General features: G+C 41.1%; 2 protein-coding genes across 2 annotated transcripts; both read left to right on the forward strand.

The window, feature by feature from the left end:
* The first annotated feature begins 2,400 nt into the window (after positions 1 to 2,400).
* Positions 2,401 to 8,902, forward strand: nrl (neural retina leucine zipper). Its single transcript, XM_026160254.2, has 5 exons — positions 2,401 to 2,559; positions 4,257 to 5,067; positions 5,178 to 5,477; positions 6,643 to 6,858; positions 7,127 to 8,902. Exons 2-5 carry the CDS (start codon positions 4,453 to 4,455, stop codon positions 7,286 to 7,288), a joined length of 1,293 nt encoding a protein of 430 aa, XP_026016039.1. The 5' UTR covers positions 2,401 to 2,559; positions 4,257 to 4,452; the 3' UTR covers positions 7,289 to 8,902.
* Positions 8,903 to 9,638: 736 nt separating this feature from the next.
* Positions 9,639 to 18,113, forward strand: LOC113016961 (GTP-binding protein REM 2-like). The gene is made up of 6 exons (XM_026160194.2): positions 9,639 to 10,034; positions 10,180 to 10,231; positions 13,421 to 13,730; positions 13,849 to 13,922; positions 15,720 to 15,897; positions 17,477 to 18,113. The coding sequence occupies exons 2-6, from the start codon at positions 10,187 to 10,189 to the stop codon at positions 17,767 to 17,769; spliced, it is 900 nt and encodes a 299-aa protein (XP_026015979.1). The 5' UTR covers positions 9,639 to 10,034; positions 10,180 to 10,186; the 3' UTR covers positions 17,770 to 18,113.
* The last annotated feature ends 3,028 nt before the right edge of the window (positions 18,114 to 21,141 follow it).

Raw genomic sequence — 21,141 nt, forward strand, 5'->3', positions numbered from 1 at the left:
GAGATGCTAAAAGATAAATGTGTGTAGATGCAGGAGGAGTGATTGTGTGTTTGTCATGAAGTATGAGGTAAGTTCCTCTGTGTCTCTCCCTCTCTTTGTCCCTCGCCCTCACAGGAGGCCCTGTTGGTTTAGCTGCTAAGCTTTCCCCGGAAACACAAATGATGGCCAGATAGAGAGGTTAAAGTAGAGAGCAGAGGAAACAGAAACTGAAAGAAGAGAACAGAAGCTTTTTACCTTTAAATTCTTTTCTATTTTACTATGTCTATTAAATCTTATTTAGCTGTCAGTAACATCTCTGCTTATTAAAGATTTATTTTTTTAATTACATAGTAAAATACTAAACTGTTTATCAGTCTTGTGCTTTTTTTTTTCCACGAGTCAGCATGTCTGCTTTCAATAAAGGTTTTGTTTACAGTCCAAATCAGATTTGTGAAGGCACTATTAACTTACTGATTCCTGAACGAGACGCTATTAAGACACTGAGAGACTCGGGATTAACAAGTTTAGCTTTTAAGGAGCATCGAGAAACGCTTGTTGTGCATTTCCTTGCAGACTTAAATGGCTTGGAAGAAGAAAAAAAAACAGCATTAGTTCACAGATTTTGATCCTAACTGTGAGAGGCAGGGTAGTAAGGCGACGCGGGGGGTGCTAATTTCAAATCACGAACCTCTTTGTTGAAATGTTTTGGGTCTGTACCCACAGAGATGAATATCTACCAGCTGAAAACATATCCAGTTAGTGAGATCATTGTTCACTGATACATTTTCAGTCATACATCTAAATTATCAGTCTTTTATGCTTAAAATGATATTAACTTATACTGCTACAAATTAATCCAGACATAATGAAGCACAGAAGTGCTGTTTGCCTTTGGGGCCAGTAGGCAATACATAATTAAGACTCATTACTTTGTTTGAATAAATCCATAAATGGGATGAGCTTAATGGGTGAATCACTGCTGGTATGTATTTATTTAATATTAAACAGTGGTAATAGAAATTACACCAGAAAACATTCAATTCAGTTTTATTTATATAAAGCTAAACCACAACAGCAGTCACCTCAAGGCAATTTATATTGTAAGACAGAGACCTACAATAATGCAGAGAAAATAATGAGAAATATTAGGCATCAAATGCACAAAAGCAATACTATAAAAATTATAGATATTGTATTGTATCAGTGGATATAATTACTTTATGTTGTAGACTGTCAACATAAAACCATGTTAGAATAAACCAACAGCCAGCTGGTTTAGATATTCAAAACCTGTGTTATATATATATTTTTTTTTTTTTCTCTGGGAAATTTACCACGATGAATTTTAAAAAGTGAATATATTCAAGTAAGATAAAAGTACCTTGAAATTGAACCAAAGCACAGTACATGAGCAGATTGCACCTCTGCTGACAAGTACGTTGGACACTGGTTTAAATTGACAGTGTCCAATTGCTGCAACACAATTTTTATCTAAATCCTGTAATTTAAAACAATTTTTTTCAATAAATTCCCCCATTTTTCTTTGTTCTTCTGTGGGTTGTTGTTGTTTTTGTGTTACCTGTATAATCTGTGAGTCTCGAGTAAACATCCAGTGACCTTAATAGTAATACTCTACAGCTTCTTCTTTTCAAAGCATCTTCCATTGCAGTGAAACATTTGAACAAAAAGGCACCAATCAGATGGAAAAACAACACAATAAGTGTATGGTTTTAGACTCATTTGACCTTATGTGGTTACAGTGACAGGGTCTGTGGGTTAGAGAGTTTTTAAAACTTTGTCTTTAACCTGGTTGACTGTAACAACTCACAGGTTCAATATTTAACAGCATTTTAGCGTTAAAGCAGAGCTGCTCTTGACTCATTTTCAGTTCAGGATATGTGACTATCCACTGTGAGGCAGCACAGAGCCTACAGTCCAACTTGCAGCAACACAATTGTTAAAGTTGTTATGTCCGAGAGATAAATATTCAGAGATAGTTGAGTAAACTTTCATGAAGTGTCAGCGATACTTGTTTTGCAGAACAACAGTTTTGAAATGTAGTTGATGAAGGAAGCGGTGCATGTATGAAGTGTTTTTGCTTCTTTTGCAAGAAATTATATGTCGCATCAAAGGAGAGAGTTGGGAATTTGGAGGTATGTGTGTGGGGTGTATGCAAGGAAACAGAAACGTGTAAAACAAGAAGAGAAAAAGAAAAAGGAGTACAAAATATGGGATGGGGTGACAGAGTGAAGCGGGGGAAACACTGCCAGAGAGCGTGAACATGCCTGTGAACTATGAGAGAGGGATGTGGAGGGGAGAGACAGAGAGAGAGAGAGAGGAGGGGATTGCTGCAAACAGGGATTTGCAGCAGAGTGGACAGAAAGAAAGGGGGCAGTGGCACTCAGTAGCAGAGTACTATACACACTCACATGCGCACGCACATGCACACACACGCTGTTTCCTCTGTGTCTCTTTCCAAACGTGTCAGTCAACCAGTCAGTCGATTATTTGTGTTTGTGTGTGTGTTCAGTGGGGACGTTGACAAGAGCTCGTAACCATCCTTCTTCTCTATGACCGACGGTAAGATCTTTTCAGTCACTTTGCCTGTTTGACCATCTCTCACACCGGGCCTTTATCTCGGCCTGCTTTCACTCTACTTTTTTCTCTCATGTGTGTGTTTTTGCTGTAACTCTGGTCCGGAGCCAGACTGAGGCCTCCATGGAGCCCTGTCACTGTTTGCTTTCTTTTACAATCCATTTTGAGCCACAGGGGGTGAAAGTAATGAGCAGTGAAGCAGAGGCACTAGTCAAAGGTGGACTTTTTTAATTAGGTGTTCATTTTATTAATAACAACTATTACATCTGAAGGAGTGTAATTAGTATTGGCGGAAACCACTTACAGCTTTCTTTGATGCACTTACCCCTGTAGCATAATGGAAGTGTTGAACTTTTCAGTTATATTGTGAGGACACTACTTTTAGCCTCTTCATTTGTTTTTGAATGTTTTGACTTATTATGTTAATATTTAACTCATTTATCGTCTCAGACTTTCTATAAGTTACTCTAAAATATTGTCATGTAACTCTTTTTTTGTGTAAAACGAGTTTTTGAACATGAATTTGACAGCAAATGCATAAAAAAGGTCACATTTTACTATCTTGATATGTTACTTTTAACTTGTTATCAATTTTTGCTAAAAGTAAATTTACAGCTGTATAGAATTTTAGAAAGTCGTGGCCTCTGGATTAAAGTCTGAAGTGCTCGATAATTGGATTTGCTCTCTGAGACCTGTGGATCTTTCTGTCAAAAATGATTAAGCCTGTGAATTCCTCTGCTTCAACTGCTTATGAGTTCAGCGAGCGGATGTTTCTAGATATATTGCATTTCCTGAGCAACCTGGAAAGTATTTCTACATGGAAGTATTCCAAATGCAAAACCTGACATGCAGAAGAAGATGTTGTCAAAAGGCATCTGGCAGCACATTTTATTCAGTTTCTTCATTTAGCCAGGAGATCTTAAAAAGAAGAAATGTGACGCTCAGTACTGATATAATTACAAGAGAGGAAATGCACTTTTTAAGTGCACGAAACTTTGTGTTTTTTATGTACACAGACTGCTTACATGTGTGGGATGCAAGAGGTGTGTGCTGCAGATTCGTGTGTTAATATACAAACACAGCCTACCTTGATGTTTACCCATTTGTAACTGATCCTTTTTTTTAAGGCATTTCATGATAGAATCAGTTTGACTGATATATATATATATATATATATATATATATATATATATATATATATATATATATATATATATTTCAGTCAAACTGAAATGGTTAAATTAAAGGGGGTCTTTAGATGTATTCATGAATGAGCTGACAGAGCTTGGGAGTAGTGCAATATCTAATTTAAATTCAAGGCTGGAAATTAAGTTCAAATGAAAATAATCTGGATGTAGATGTAGGAGGAGCTTACCACTCCTCTGCAGCCTAAGGCCTGCAACACAACACACCTCAAAGATCATTGTCAGCTTTTATTATGGGTAATGTAGGCTTCCAGTTTTAATAAGGAAAAAGAACGAGTGAAGTTAAATAAAAAACACATATTTCTGGTTCGATGCATCATTTCTTAGCTTTCTTTTAATTAATTATGAGTGCTAAATCTATGCTGCACAAAATTAGTAACATTAATTACAGCTTATCAGCTCTTTATAGACAACATCAACCACCCATTACTCTTATCCCTTCCATCCAAACCCTTTTTTCCCTTTTTGTTTCTTCAGGACAAAAGAAACAGAGACAAGGAAAAGGGGACATACAGTTTCTCACAAAAGAAACTCACCAACCAGTGGACTTTCTGACATCACCGCTGCCGCTGTCTATGAGCTGCACTGAGTCAGAGGACTGGACTTTTCAACAATCCTGACACACGTAAAAACCCTGTTGAAGCTCCCGCCAGCAGCAGCAGCGACAAACATCATGTCCTCTCCTTCCCTCCCCATGCCTTCTCTCCCCCCAAGCCCTTTGGCCATGGAATACCTAAACGACTTTGACCTTCTCAAGTTTGAGGTCAAATCTGACACTCCTCCGCTCCCTCCTCCATGTGCGTACCCTAAATCTGGTACCCATGACCCCTCCAGCTCTCCGTACACCAGCCACCCACCACAGGACTCCAGCTTGAGCTCCAGCCCTTACAACTCACTGCCACCTTCGCCCACATTCAGCGATGCCCACCCACCCCCTTCGGGCTCTTCTTCTCTCTCTTCATCATCCTCCTCCATCTCCTTTCCCCTCTCCATACCCAACAGTCTCACTTCCAACATCAGCTCCGGCTCTCAGGGGAACGTGGAAGGCAGTCCAGCCCATGGCGGCCCTCAAGGTCCGACCCCAGCCTCTCTGGAGGACCTGATCTGGCTGGCCGCACTGCAGCAACAGTTTGGAGGTGAGGTGACGGGGCCCGCCACTTTGCTGGGAGCCTTGGGAGGGGTGCCAGAGAGAGGGGACCGAGAGAGAGGGCAGGTGAATGGCTTCCTGGGGTGTGAGGATGCTGTGGAGGCTCTACTGAACTCAGCTGCAGCAGCTGTTAGCTCACAGGTAAGAATTTCTTATGCTATGTCAGTGTTATTATTCATTATACATATACCCACTAAACAACTGACTTTATACTTCTCTCTCTCTTCATCATTTGCACCTCCTCTTTTCAGTTCCCAGGTCTTTCTCAGAGTTCAAGCAGCAACCTGGGAGACTCAAGCAGCGACAGCGGAGGTGACATCTCCTGCGCCAAAGCAGCAGACATCTGCCATCGCCCACTCGTCTTCCTCTCATCAGGCCCTCCCTCCCTCCCCAACACTAACCCTGCTTCTGCTCCATACCCCCAACCCCTCAGCCCCCAGGGCCGCCTTCATCACCACCAGCATCACCACCAGCATCACCATCATCAGCATCACCCGCACCACCCCATGCATGGCAACCATCACCATCATCACCACCCACAAACCAATCAGGTACAAATCTATCCAGAATTGAAGAGAGGGCCTAATTATGATTATAATATTCAGCAGGAAGCGTTAATCAGTAAACCATGAGAAATTCCTGGAGGGAAAAGACGTGAAGCGAGAAAACAGTCGCATTAAAAGGCTGGGCGGAAGGAGGGAGCGATGGTCCAGCAAAGGATTAGGATTAGGCCATTACAACATGGTTATTAATGTCTTTGTCTATCTGAAGTATCACTTTAAGGATTGTTTTCCACATGGCAACAATAAGGGAAGATAAATCTTTACCTAAGGGAAAATTTGGGAACATTTTTTCCCAAAACAGTTTAGCAGCTGCAGGTATTCTGTAATTTAATTTAGTTATAATCTGACATCTGTAAATCTCTAAATGTTAGTATTTTAAAAGGTATACTGTAAATTTGCATTATTACAATAAAGGATGCACCAAGATTTTGGCTCAATGTTGCAGATTGTTATGTGATGCCAGTTTGGTGGTGACTAAATCTTGAAAGACCTAAAAAAAAAAAAAAAAAGTTAAGCCACTTTTTCTAATTACTTTGTAATAATTTCTCAGTTTTCGTTACAAATAATGGGGAATAAATAGAAGCAAAGGCATAGAAGCTCATGGGTGGTGCATCCCTTCATTCATTAACTGTATATACAGCCGGCCTGTTATTGGTGTCCTCAGGAAGAAAAATGTTTGTCGATAAGTATTTCTGCTTAAAACTACATTAATATCTTATTAATAACTCAGTTGTGAATATTCTGCTCTGCATGTAAAAGGTAAATAAACTTTGTAATCTGTGTTCTGGTTGATCAAGATGTCTGGGTGGATCTCTATATGGAACACAGTGTGAGCTTATGATAATATCTGCTATTATTGCTGTGGGTAATCCTGATAACTGTCTCCCACACTTAGTCAGATTACATGACAGATTATAGACATGTGGTGCCAGAATGTGCCCCCTGACAGCCAGGCACGCTCACACACCACACACACACACTCAGTTTGACACATCATGTGTACACCATTCATGCCATATATGAATCTAAAGCTTTGCCAGAACCAGCTTCACACCCTGCACACCCTCCCATAATTTCCTGCATGTGTCTTGTTGCCAATTAATGGTGAGAAACAGCATATTCTTTATGTGTGTCGTCTCCATCTGTTCCTCAGTGCGGGGCAAACGAGCGTTTCTCTGATGAGCAGCTGGTGAGCTTGTCAGTGCGCGAGTTGAACCGACACCTGCGTGGAGTGAGCAAGGACGAGGTGGTGCGCTTGAAGCAGAAACGCCGCACGCTAAAGAACCGAGGCTATGCCCAGTCCTGCCGCTACAAGCGTTTACAGCACAGGCACGCTCTGGAGTCTGAGAAACATTTGCTTACCCAGCAGGTACACAGTCTTCAATTTCTTTTCATAAGTGTCAAACCTGAGATTTTGCCTCTTTTTCTACACTGGCATTAATCATTAATATCAGCCAGCTTTTTAATGGGAAATTCTGGTTTTAAAGTAGGTGAGGACAGCAAAAACATGCAGCATCTGACATAACTGCTGACACACTCTGCAGATAGAATAAATAATGCACTCCAAGTGAGCATCTTTGCACTTTAGCTCAGCGAAGCGCAGATAAATTACAATCTTTCTACTCCTTTCTCATCAGTTGGAACAGCTACAGTGCGAGCTGACGCGAGTGCTGAGGGAGAGAGACGCCTACAAGGCTCGCTATGAGAAGTTGCTCAGCACAAACCATGGTACCGGTGGTGACGCCCAGCCGACCCACACCAGCAACCCACCTTCCCCGCCCCCTGACTACTTCCTCTGAGTTTAATCCACAGGGGTGCACAAAGAAAATAGACAAGCCAGCGTGGAGCAATCAATAATGAGTAATCAGACTTGGAGCGAAGAAACAAGAACGCGTGTGTGTGTGTGTGTGTGTGTGTGTGTGTGTGTGTGTGTGTGTGTGTGTGTGTGTGTGTGTGTGTGTGTGTGTGTGTGTGTGTGTGTGTGTGTGTGTGTGAAAGAGAAAATGGAAGAGAGACTTTGGAAGGCTGTTTTGGGGATCATACAACTGTGAAAACCACCCTTGAATGACTAAAGGGGAACTGACTGTTAATTGATAGGGTTAGACTCAGCCCTGGGCTGCTTCACAGGCTCAGATTTACTTAAATGTGAATCATGGTTGCACAAAAAACTGACTGAGAGTTTCCTGAGAGCTTCTGCTGGTGATATCAGTGCAACAGGTGACAAACAGTACTCTGAAAATGGATTTTAAAAAACAGCTTTATCTTGCAATAAAACTATTATAGTGTCTGATATTGTTATCTATGCAATATTACATATTTGCAATGTACTTTGCAAGTGAGTGATTGAGGCTCAGTGTAGTTGTTTTTTCTTTTTTTCTTTTCTTTTTATATTAAGCTGCTAAAGCTGCAGAGGTCTGAGTAGTGCAGTGGTGTTGGATGTGGAGTGGTATGGGCTTGGATAAAGTATCCATGGCATGCAGTTAAGCTAATATTTCACAGTTGCCTACCAAAGTGTTTAAGCTCACCAAGACCTGGTATTCTTTGTAAGATTAATAATCATAGATTAAAGAATGTACAAGAATATCTTCCAGTGATTGTGTTAAATGAATAGCGGGGAAATTGACCTTTTGTTTTAGAAAAGAAATGTACTTTTGCCAGTTGGAATTGGCAAATTTCAGCCATTAACAGACTTGCTGTGTGCTCTCGAGAATGGGTTTTTACATACAGAGACACGGGGATGGTAGTGTGCTTAACTCAAGCAACTGCAAATGAAAAAAGAGGCAACCCATTTCAGCAAGCAAAAAGAAAAAAAAGTGTGGCATGATTTGTGTGGTTGTGTCCAGTTCTTCAGACTAGGAAGCTATTTTTGGGCAGAAGGAATACCTCTGTTAAAAAAAAAGAGAGAGAGAAAAAAGGAAAAAGCATTGCTCTGTGAAAACACAGATCATTTTCATATTACTACAACATGCAGCACCACAGAGCTGGTCACTGTGGACTCGGGTACTGTGGGCTACTGATGCAACAGAAAATTTATGGTGCAGGGATGAAAAAAAATGCAAAAAAAAGATTTAAAAGAAAATCTTCATGGAGACACATTCTTAATTGTCCCATGAATTTATTGCCAGGGTTAATGCATTAGAGTTATTTATTTTGTTTGGGTATAGGTTACATAAATTGTTGTTTTATTTATTCACTTATTTATTTGGTATTTATTGTTTATTTATGTACTGATTCTAATTATTTTTTTGGTTTTATTCCATTAGCGTGTATTTTTACTTTCCTACAGTTTATTCTTTTATTCATTTGTGATTAGAATTAACATTATTTTACAACAAAGGCCCTTATCATGGTTTCCTGCTCCTGTTGTAGTGTGGTTTCATATGCATATACAATAAACCAATTACTTTACCATCCCTGTGATGTGTCAGGGTTTTTTTTAACACCTTGCACACAGGTTTAAACCTCATCTCTCGATTCACCTATCCTAGCATCTGCCACTGTCAATCTCCTGGAAGCCTTTTCTCTGCAGCACCATGTCCGGCTCCATCTCTCTCTTTATCTCTGCCCCTCTATAGTGAGGCAGTGACCCTGGGTGTGTGCTGTTTGGGATGACCTCATCTTCAGCTCTACCTCCCTCTCTGTGTCTCTCGCTCTCTCTCTGGCCTGTATAATAGGAGCAGGATTAGGGCTATAATAGCGCCCTGGCTGCTCACTGCCGGAGTCTATTGTGGCTTTGTGTGGGAGGGACACACCACTGCTCATGGCCATGTTCGCACTCTGACAGAAAACATGTTCATATACACTCCTTCGATAACAGACTAGAAAATACTTTGGTGAACTGGAAATTAATCTGTCAAATAAAATATTGAGTGTCTTCAAAGAAAATAAAAAAATAGGGCTATTAAACTTTGTAAGCAAATGGGTAGGCAATCAAGTCTCTGTTTTACAGCAGGGATAACCTAATAACACATTTTAAACATTCTCACACACACACACACAAAAAAGTCAATTAGGAATGTGATTACTTATGTTATAATGCCCCCTAGCGGCCGCTTCCTGCATCGCCTCCATCTACCAGAGGTCAGTGAATGCTTCGTGACTCTGAGCATCTTCCTACAGCACTGCTCCCTACATGCACGCATGCATCACGCTTCACTGCTATCACCGGGCTGCATGCACCTGCAGTAAACATTTCCAGCACGTGGTAGTGGTGTCACCTCTCCTCTCTAGGCAGCAAATCAAGATCTGGAGAGCTTTTTAGGCGTCAAGTCAGTGAGTCACAGTAGTCAGTCTGTGGAGTGCTGATGATGAATGGCAGTACTGACTTACCGATCTGGACCTGGGCCCTAACCTGAGAACACAGAATGACAGCGAAGAGCGAAATGAAGAGAGAGAGAGAGAGAGTGAGAGAGAGATAGAGAGAGGGGGGGAGAGAGTGAGAGAGAGAGAGAGAGAGAGAGAGAGAGCGCTAGGGAGGGAAGATTGAGAAAGAGAGAGAGACCGCGCTTAGTGCTTACTTTTTAGTAGCTGATAACCACCTGACAGGTGAGAGATCATACCGGGCTGTTTGATAAGGGGTTCATAAAGTGAGAGTGGTGGGTGGGGGTGGCATGGGTGAGGAGGAAGAATGGTGATGATGCTCTTCCCTGTATATCTTCTGGAGTCCTCATTTCCGATCGCTTGATTTCAGTTTGCAGATGCCGACAGATGTGCCCGAAGACAGCGAGGAGAATGCGGCCACGGTAAGGTGCAGGAAAAGAAAAAAAAGAAGGGAACTGAGGTTATGTGCTGACGGTGTATGGTATTCTTGCTGAATCTCTGTGTGTGTGTGAGTGTTGTAGGTAGGTGGTGGTGGTGCAGGGAGGGGGTGTCCTGCATTACAAAATACAAGGAGTCAGTTTATAATGGAGTTACGGCTACAATGACTAATTTTAACCACAATGCAATAAACAACCGATTATAATGGTGCTCAATAATTAACTCACTCGGTGGCTTAGTGCAGCTCAAACTTTAAATGTCATTTCAGCCCTCCAAGAACTTTATGTCGCCTTTCGACTGATTTTGGTTTTCATTCAACCTTTAATCTCAGGTTAATTGTCACCACTTCTCAATTCTTAGTTACGTCTATTTGCAGGGAGGGCGGGATCTGCTATGTTATGGTTGTTGCTCAGTTCCAAGAACTGAAGGTTATCCTTTAAGCAACAGGTTTACCCCATTAATTAACATTAATCCTCAGAAATCCAACCAATAAATCGATTTATTAATTTCTGAAAATATATGCATTTTCAAAAATTACTTATTAAGTTGCCATTGTTGTCAAGGCAGCCACTAAAAATGAAAAAAAAATTATACCACTCAGTAGACAAAATAATTTGGTGTGTTTTAAAACACCCTCTGGCTAAATAATCGACACAGTAGAATTTAGCAGCTAAAATGCCAAATTTTTCTCTTTAAGAATTTCAGAAACAGCTAAAACAAGAATAAATATTGTCAGATGGACATAAATCTACACTAAATATTAGAGGTGGGAGAACTGATCCGAATACCAATAGTTTATCGATATACATACGGTGCTATCGGTATCTGATCGATACTAGCGCAATAGAAAGGATACTTTATTTCTAACCACTAGGATTCAGTATGCAGCACACATTTACATTTCAGGTCTCCAAAAAAAGAACTCCAGTTTCAAAATACATGAAAAGCTGAAAGGCCTGTTTTGTTGTGTTAACTTATTATTATGGAAAATAAAAACCACAGGGATTTAGAGGTGATCTCATAAAACATGACATACTGATCTCACCTACATAAGCTGCCTTTATAGGTTAAAGTTATCAGTATCGCTATCGGTATCAGCAATACTGGCCCTCTATTTACTTGGCATTGGATCCATGCAATATCGCAAATATATCTAAAAGACTGAGGTAGGTTCTAAATGGACTGAGATTTAAGACAGTCACAGTGCCTTAGGCCTGCATTATTTCCAAACACCAGCAGAGGCTGAGTCATCTGGTTGCCATTGAAAAGAAGTCTGTAGGAAATAGACCATAATGCTCTCTTGCTCTATGGTCCCATTTAAGATGTTTCTGGTGAGTCATGGTCCCAGTTGCTTGTCTCAAATCATGTTAAATACACCAGGGTCTTCATTTTTTTTTTTAAATAATGGCTCTAATTAGATACAGAGAGACAATTAAGCAGAGCTTTAGGGCCGGTCTACCTTATGACTGAGAGGTCATTTACAGTGTTTTTTGGTTTCTCCATTGAATCCCACCCTCACTCATCACATCTGGTTCAAAGTGCTAAATTGGGATGAATTCACAGGACTTCATAAACTAAAAGGCAATGGCAGGATAGCTTTTATAGACAATATATAGCACAAACAGAATGCCAAATTTGATCCCAGCTGATTCAATGTGTAACAAGTTTATTGATGTCAGAATAACTTGGCATTGCATTTAAACCCATCCAACACTCATTTAATATCTTTAAGACTTACAGCCAAATCTGCCCTGTGGTGTCATGCCAGTGACAATGGTGGAAAAAATTGTAAGGCATAGTTGTAAACCTTTTGAAAAGGGTGTCTTATAACACAACTCTCAATTTTTGCTCAAAGGTAAATCAATAAATAGTAGCAGGAGAAGAAAAGCTAAGATTACAACACCTGCTACCTAACCCAGATACCCATGTGTTATCATCTGATGACTCAGCCTTTGGGACAACAAAGCCTATTTGGGCCAAGAATTCCTGTTCTGTGCACCTGTAATTGTTTGATAATGAAGATAAATAAGATAAATTTGTTTTTAAAAAACCTAATAAAGACATAACTCTTCATCACATGACAGCTGATGGTCTTGAAATTTAATCTAAGCAAATATAATCTCTCTTTTGCTCTTTGCAGGGTTTGTTTATTTCCATGCAACCCAAATCTACTCAAACATGATTGCTCAGCACTGCAAACAAAAACCAAAAAGCTTTCAGTACCAAAGCTCTTGCCCACAGAATCTGCATATTTATATCCAGAGTCTATTTATTGTGAGGCCACATTGCTTGCCTCCTTTCGCTGACCTTAGTCAGCTGTCAGGTTGACACTAAACGGTTTCTCTAGGTGTTAAAACGTGAACCCAAACTTCACAGTATGTGTGTGTTGCTAATGTGAGAAACATTTTCACAGAATATCATGAAGAATATGATGGACTGGATCAATTTGAAATAGTATCATCACATAGTTTGACTACTTTGGGGATTTTACTGCACAAATAGCAGACTATGTATTACAGTTAAGCAAACTTGTCTTTGTGTAGGCTATTTCACTACTTAATCAAATGCATTGCTAAAAAGTCTATAGACAATAGCCATGTCATAATTCATTATATATCTAATGTGTTCCCCTTGGGCTGCTTGCAAAGAGTAATATCAGGTCCAGCGGTTAGTCAGGTTCTACTCCATCCTAGTATTGCTGTGTTGACTGGGGAGCTTTTTGTTCATTATGAGATTTATTGAAGCAAGGATTTCCAATGCTTCACTTATGTTAGTGACTAATAAGTATATCTCCCTGTACACTCTTTGAATTTTCAGGGTTTTAAAAAGAAGTTCTTTCTGTCTTTGCAGTCCATTTAAGGGGAACTGCTCATTTTTAAAACTACATTCTTTCCAGTTCAGAATAATCCTTATTTATTTTTATCCCAAACCTTAGGGCAAAGCCACAGCCAGTGCTGTGTGCCTGATGATCCTATCAGGGATATCTACAACCTAGAGCCCGAGCTTTATGATCACAAACATTTTTGCACATAGAATCCACAACAGTAAAGATATAGGGAAAAAATAAGGAGAGGTTCATGTAGATCAGGTTTTGGGATTTGCTCTGGTTGGCATGTGGGAATCACTATTTCACGAGTGTTACACTGTCTGTCTATGTTCTTCTTTCCCACCAGTGTGACAGTATGACTCTGCCCAGCACTCCAACCGTTCGCAGAGGAAGCACTCCTCTGCCAATTAAGCACCAGCTCAGGCGAGAGGAAGCCGTCCACGATGAATGCGACTGGGCGTCAGGTGCGGCCGGGCCTTCGGTGTCCCCAAACAGTTTCAGCCCTGCCTTGGATGATACTCCAACCGTGACTGTGGAGGGCAGACCTGACGGGCCACTAAGGATTGCTCTCCTGGGGCAGAATGGCGTCGGGAAGTCCTCTCTGGCCCTGGCCCTCGCGGGAGACATGGACAGGACTGCATCTGTGGATTCTGATGGTACAGTGCTGTTTGTATGCAGAGCAATGTATTGCAGTGGAGTAAGTGAGCAGCAAGTAAATAAATCACAGTGCCCATTTCCCTCCTGAGACCTAACTGCTGCTCCCTTTGTCCTTAGGGGAGGGTTATGTGCACACAGTTACCGTGGATGATGAGGAGAGCACCATCATTATCTATGACAACTGGAGACAGGTGAGCCAAACAACACTTCATAGCTCCCACTCTGCTTCCTGCTCCCTCATTAGGCCAGTGAGCCCTCTGTGCAGCTGTATACAGTGTGTTCAGCTGCTCCTCTGTGCTGAATACTTGGACTGCTTTAAGAAGAAGAAGCTTAAATTGCTCCTTTGCAGTTTAGATTTTTCAGCACTTGGTTTCATTTGCTTTTCAGTATTTGAAGAACTCTGTGTGCTGGGAGGAATAAAGCTTCGCTGTATTAAGAGATTAACTGGGGTAATAGAAAAAGAGTTTGAAAGAGCGTGTAGAGAAATTTGCAAGCAGAACTGACAGCATATTAATGCATGAACACGAGTGTATCACAGCACTCGTGAGCACAATTTTATTGTTGGGGGCAGGGTAGACTGCCTCTGATAGATTACTAATACAGCTTACATTTGACATAAAAAATGGTTCAGTTACAATATATAAACAAATGCTTACTGCATATTTAGCATTTGATCTGCTCACAGTGTGCACAGTATTTGGAGCACCCTGTATTGTTTATTGCCATCACTGTAACAAAAACTGTCAAGCTCAGAGAACTGTTGGACAAAAAGGGGACAGTCAATCTGCAGCATCTGCATCTGGTCGACTGAAGGAAAGCTCATTATCAGGTTGTTTTCCACACTTTCTTATTTTCCCGTGAGTGCAGCTCTGAGGCATCAGCGTGAGGATGTGAATAGGAGAGAGAGAAACATACAGAAAGACAGAGAAGGAGTCGCCCACAGAGCTGGTGTGCCAAATGACTACATTAATGTTTCTGATTTACTGTAGGTGCATGTGCGAAAATGCTGAAGCTACACTCTTGTGGCACAATCTGTCTTTTCTGATGTGGGGGATTATAATGTGTTACTCCTTGTGCTACCAGATGTGAGAAATGCTAAAACACACTAAAACTGTGGCTTTATAAGGAATCTCCATCCGTCCATCCTTCTAACTACTTGTCCAATTTAGGGTTGTGGCAGGAGCTTACCCCAGCTGTTGTGGGGCAAGAGAGGTTGGGTACAGCTTGGACAGGTCACCAGTCTGTTGTAGATTTTACATAGCGAGACAAATTTACTATTTATGCTCGCATTAACACCTACAGCCAATTTAGAAACGCCAATTATGGCTTTGAACCCTGGGAGGAAGTTGGAGTACCTTGTGAGAACCCACGCAGGCACGGGGACAACATGCAAATGCCACACAGAAAGGCCTCAGTTGGCACATGGATTCAAATCTGCCGTGAGGTTGCAGCGCTAACTACCACACCAAGGAATCTACTTATCTAATTTCCCAGTTACACCATTAGGGTTCATACGTTCCTTTTGGTCTGTGCTCAGTTGTAGACTTAATTAAAATTTAATGAAAACTCAGTGGACCATGGCAGCACTGACTAAAGACAAAGTGATGGTGAGTTCAGTTTGTGTGAAAAAATCACTCAGGAATTTGATATTTTTGGAGTCCCTTTGCTGCTGGAAGAGGAGTGTGCAGCTGTTGACTAACAAGGGTTTCAGGTAAAGTTAAAAAGACAGATCAGCCACCTGCTGGTTCTTCAAACACAATCTTTCTCTTTTCTGTATTTTTAGGGTTGGTGGAAATATTCATCAGAGCACTGGAAAGTAAAACATTATGAAGGAAAAAGATTTTGATTCATATGCAAAACACTACATCAGTTTGAATTAGAATCTTTGAGTTTGTTTTGGGTTTTTTAAATTTCATTTCTATTTTAGTGTCTTATATTTCACAAAGAACAAAAATGCATCATCCTCTGTCCCTGTGCTTGTCATTAAGGACCTGTCGGCTCTGCAGAGTGAGGTGTGCGTCTTGGTGTTTTCGGTGACTGACAGGCGTAGCTTCCACCGTACCGCGCAACTTCGGCTTCTCCTGAGAGAGACTCAGCCCCAGACTCCAATAATCCTCGTTGGTAATAAGAGTGACCTCGTTCGCACGCGTGAGGTCACCTCTCAAGGTGAGACGATTATCTTTTCCAAGTCACCTAAAAAAAAATATTTTTTTGATACATTACACTTTACATTACTCTTTCATATAAAGTATAAGCATTTCCTTTGGGAGCAGATTCTTTTCACAGTTTAGTTCTGTTTTGGCTTTCTTCATTACACTTGACATTGACATTTTACGCTCTTTCTTTCTCTCCATAAACAACGTAAATGTGAATGTCATGCTTTATTGCAGTGTGGGAGTTTAATTACAGTTAAAGCAAAAGCCTGTTCACCGTGACTACGCTGCTTGTCCACACGCCACAGTTTTATATCACACAGGCTATGAAACTACATACTTTTCAACCCAGTGTATGCCATTCTTCCTTATTTAAATGACCCTGCAGACCAATACTGCAGAGGGAGATCATGGTCTGCATTGAAGATGAAACTAAAGACAAATGTGCTACAGAACTATATAAAGAAACTAAAGCAAAAAATTCCAGCTTGATTTAGCTTACTTTATACAAGCTCTGTCCTGTTTACTTAATCAGTAAATATTAACTATCACTATCACAGGCGATCCAGTCGTTGTATAAACCTCTTGATGACATACTTCGTATTGCGTGTTTTGCACAGTTGGAAAACTATGAAAGATATCTCACTTAGCATGCAGACATCTTCCCTCCAGCACAGTTTTCATTACCAAGAGATAAAAGCTTGCTCTTGCTGTTTTAGTTATCTTTTTGAGACTTTAACCCTGAAATTTTCACTTTTAAAGGGTAATTGCTCCTTTGAGTAGAAGATCCTTCCATAACCCCAGCTACAAGCCTTAGATGATACACAACATATCATGGTTGCTAATGACTTACGGTGTAATCACAATATTTACAGCTACCTGTCCTTATTGATTCAGCTGTGTACACACAAATCTATTTCATTTATTCAGCCATACTTTACAGTGTGTTTTACGATGTGCTGACTGGAAACAGCGGTGGGCCTGGGATAAATGGGCACCCTTTTGTTGCTTAAGGCCAGGTTCGTGTGATGGTTTATGTTGTTATAATGGCCTTTTTCTGTATTCTGAACACAGATTAAGGCACAGATCATAAACCTGCAACGTAGTGCTCAACATTTCAAGAAGGTTTTGTGACCATAATATTTGTGACAGTATACATATTTTTTAAACTGAACATTTTCTTAATGCTTGCCTGACTCAGTACATGGAGTGCATGTACTGAGTGTTGTTAGTAAATCTCAGTGGAGTCACTCATTTGTTTTTGTGTTGGACATCTGGTTGTATTCCCTGGTGTGTTTTTGCCTCAAGTGGTGAAACATGTTTGTTGTTTCCACCTTAAGCGGGAACATTTTTATCACATATTTCCCAAGTATTGTGCTTTGTAAGAGTAGCCTTCTTAGTCGTCACTGAAGGCTGACATGCAGCTCTTCCTCTTAGACGTGCCCTGGCTTGGAACCTCTACTACCAACAATCTATTACAGGTGAAGGAGTATCAAAAGGTTTATATGGATGAAAAGACATGTGGCTCTGAATATAAGCTGTGACAGCTGCCTTTTTTCTGATCTCCTCCGTCTCCTGTTTTCCTCTCACAGAGGCCATGTCTAGCGCTGCCCTTTTCAACTGTCTGTATCTGGAGATCTCCGCCTCTCTGGATCACCGTACCGTGGAACTCCTGGAGTGTGCGGTGCGACTAGCCAGGGGCCAGTCTCCCTGGCCTCCGGGGACAAGCGCCGAGGACATGAGCGGAGGAGGGCAACGTGAAAGCATCACATCTCGTGCCAAACGTTTCCTGTCCAGTCTGGTGCCTCGGTACCCTCGAGAGCGAGAGGTGGGGAAGTTCCTGAGGCAGAAGTCCCGCTCCTGCCACGATCTGGGAGCGCTGTGATGGTGCCCCACGGGGAGCAAGTGGTTAGATTGTTAACAGGGATAGCTGGAAGGGATGTATTATACCAACAAAGAGAAAAAGATGTAGTGATGCAAATGAGTAGACAAGACAGGAGGAGTGACTAAGAAAATGTGAAGGAAACAGTGATAACAGGACAATGTTGTGAGGCTCACTCATCAGAGGATAATTGTTGATAGGATGATATAGAAACTCTGTAGACAGAAAAGGAGATGATAAAATACCGTTGTAGAAACATGTAAATAAACTGTAGTAGTGACATTTAACTGCAACCTTCACAGCTTTGAGAACTAAATAAATTGCTTTTTTGAGTCTTGAGAAAGTGAGTGCACAGTGGCCTTGAGGTCTGTTATTTTACTATCTGCCACGCGTTTTATACACTGAATAGGAAATCACATTAAAAACAGTCCAAGCCCCAGATAAAGTCATGACCACACATTTTCATAACTCATTTACAGGTTATGCTTTTCTGATGATTCATTCACTGTTCGTGAGCTATTATAGTGCGCAGTAAAACAGTGAAAGGCCAGTGATGACAGGCAGGAATTAAAGAGCTTTCTTTTTTAAAAATGGACTCAAAGAGCCCAGCAAGAGAATAAGAAAAGGAGCAGAAAAAGGAAAGGGAGATTATTGTATATGGAGTGATTGTTGCCATGTTACTGTTGTCAAGGAAACCTGGAATCGTTGAGACTTACACATTATGTCCATTTCAGCTCTGTGACTGCACCTCTACCCTTTCTGGTGCATGTCGACTGCGAGAGAAGAAGGATGATTCGTGCAGCAAATCATATTTTTAAGTATGGAATTCGATCCAAATTAAAATGCAAAGACTTTTTATTATTATTATTATTATCAGATATCAGCCTCCATGCACTCATGTGAACCACGCTCGGAACCCTCAGCACTTCCATCCTCCCACTGACACCCACACGTGAACAAAGATTTAGCACATCACAGGTCATTATACCCATCATTTGTTATCAAAGGGAGAACTGGGCTATAATACAAGTAAAAAATAAAATGGTGGCATGATATTCTGACTCATTCCCTTGGCTGCAAACTACTGGAACGAAATGAAAGGTTAAGATTTTGGATCGTGAACATGGGGTGCAAGCTCCCTCGTGTGGCTGATTTCAGGTCCTGCAGCATGTAGAACATGAAGTTAGGCATAAGAATGAGACGCAAACATAAGGTGAAGGTTTAGTAATAGAAAAGAAGTCTGCATCCCAGTTCATGACTTGCTTGCAAGCTACTTAGCTTAGGTGAAAAGCAGCTATCTTGCATGCCTCCATGCAACAAATCGCCATATTTACTACATGCAGATTCACACGGGAACCCTTTTGATTTTTAAAAATAAATACAAGTACAGATGCTTTAAGTGCTTAGACTGATATTGTAGGTATAAAAAGGATGCAGCGACTCTGTAAGGAGCAGATGAAGATGTTGCACCTGTGCCAACATTAGTCTTTTATACCATGCCCAACATTTTGCTTATTTTTAACTTGTCCTCTGTTGAAATTATCCATATTTAGCAAAGCTACTCCAAATTCAAATTCAAATTCAAATTTTTATTTGTCACGTACACAGTCATACACAGTACGATATGTAGTGAAATGCTTGGACAACTGCTCGTGACCTAAAGAAAACAAAAAAGGAAAAGGCTATGAATAAGATAGGAAATAAATATGAAAAATTAAAAAGGGTAAATTTAACTAGGAAGGAATAAAATATAAATTAAGGTTAAAAATGAAATAACTGTACAACACAAATTAGAATGAAGGGTAAATTTAACTGGGAAGAATAAGATAAAATATATAAATTAAAGTTGAAAATAAAATAACTGTACAACAAAATACACAATATAGAACTATATAAGAATGTATGAAGAAATCTAAACATAAATAAATATATACACAATAACAGCAGCTGTACAAGTATTAACCGGAAATGAAGAATATAGTGACCAGTGTTGTGCAAAACCAAAGTCCAGAAAGTCCAGTGTGTGTGTAAGAACTGTATGTGTGGGTCAGTACTGTGTGGTGGTGTGATTGAGAGACCGTATCGCCTGCGGGAAGAAGCTCCTCCTCAGTCTCTCTGTGTTGGTCTTCAGGGAGCGGAATCGCTTTCCTGACCTCAGCAGAGAGAACAGTCTGTTGTTGGGATGGCTGAGGTCCTTCACGATCTTCCTGGCCTTGGTCCAGCACCGCCTGCTGTAGATTGAGTGCAGGTCAGGGAGCTCGGAGCGGATGGTGCGCTCAGCTGACCGCACAACCCTCTCTAGAGCTCGTCTGTCCTGCATGGTGCTGTTCCTGAACCAGGTTAAGATGTTTCCCGCCAGGATGCTCTCTATGGTGCACGAGTAAAAGTTCCTGAGCACCTTGGAGGGCAGTTGGAAGTCTCTCAAGCGTCTGAGGTGGTAGAGACGCTGTCGGGCCTTTTTCACCACGGTGTTGATGTGACAGGACCATGACAGGTCCTGCGTGATGTGAACTCCGAGGTATTTGAAGCTGTCCACTCTCTCCACTGGGCACTCGTTGATGACGGGGGTCTGGTAGTTCCTCTCCTGCTTAGTGCTGAAGTCCACTATCAGCTCCTTTGTCTTACTGACGTTTAGAAGGAGGTTGTTCCTCTGGCACCAGTTCTCCAGATTCCTAATCTCCTTCAGGTAGGCCGTCTCGTTGTTATCAGAGATCAGGCCCACCACGACGGTGTCGTCAGCAAACTTGATGATGGTGGTGGAGCTGGTAGTGGCCACACAGTCATATGTGTACAAAGAGTACAGCAGGGGGCTCAGAACACACCCCTGGGGGGCTCCAGTGCTGAGAGTGGTGGAGGCTGAGACATGTCCGCCCATCCTTACTGCCTGTGGTCTGTATCTCTTAAGATGAAATCCTGCTCATGGTGATAAAACCATTGGGAAAGTATCTGCAGAAAAACTGTCTTTCTTCTGGTTTTAAACTGAGGTAAAAATTGCTCCTCCTCATCTCCCTACATTAATGATTTAAATAGCCCTAAAGTTATCTGACTGTTCCCAAATGTATACCATGACATTAAATGTCTTGGTAATTTATTCATTTTACAAGGTTGAATGATTGTACAGCATAGATCTAAAACAAGAACTAGGTACACAATTTTCAATTTCTGTAGATTTTCATGGCTACTACTGTTTGATTTAATGTCCCTTAGCAAGGTGCACTTTCACCAGGCTTTTGGTAGCCATCAACAAGCTTCTTACATAGTTCTGGTTGGGATATATGACCACTCTTACTGGCTGGATTGGTAGAGTTTATTTCCTGGCACTAACCCAGCCTTTAAGCGTAGTCCGCACATTTTTAGTAGAGGAGAGGTCAGGGA

Source organism: Astatotilapia calliptera, chromosome 23 (assembly GCF_964374335.1).
Source record: "Astatotilapia calliptera chromosome 23, fAstCal68.1, whole genome shotgun sequence".
NCBI classification, from domain to species: Eukaryota; Metazoa; Chordata; class Actinopteri; order Cichliformes; family Cichlidae; genus Astatotilapia; species Astatotilapia calliptera.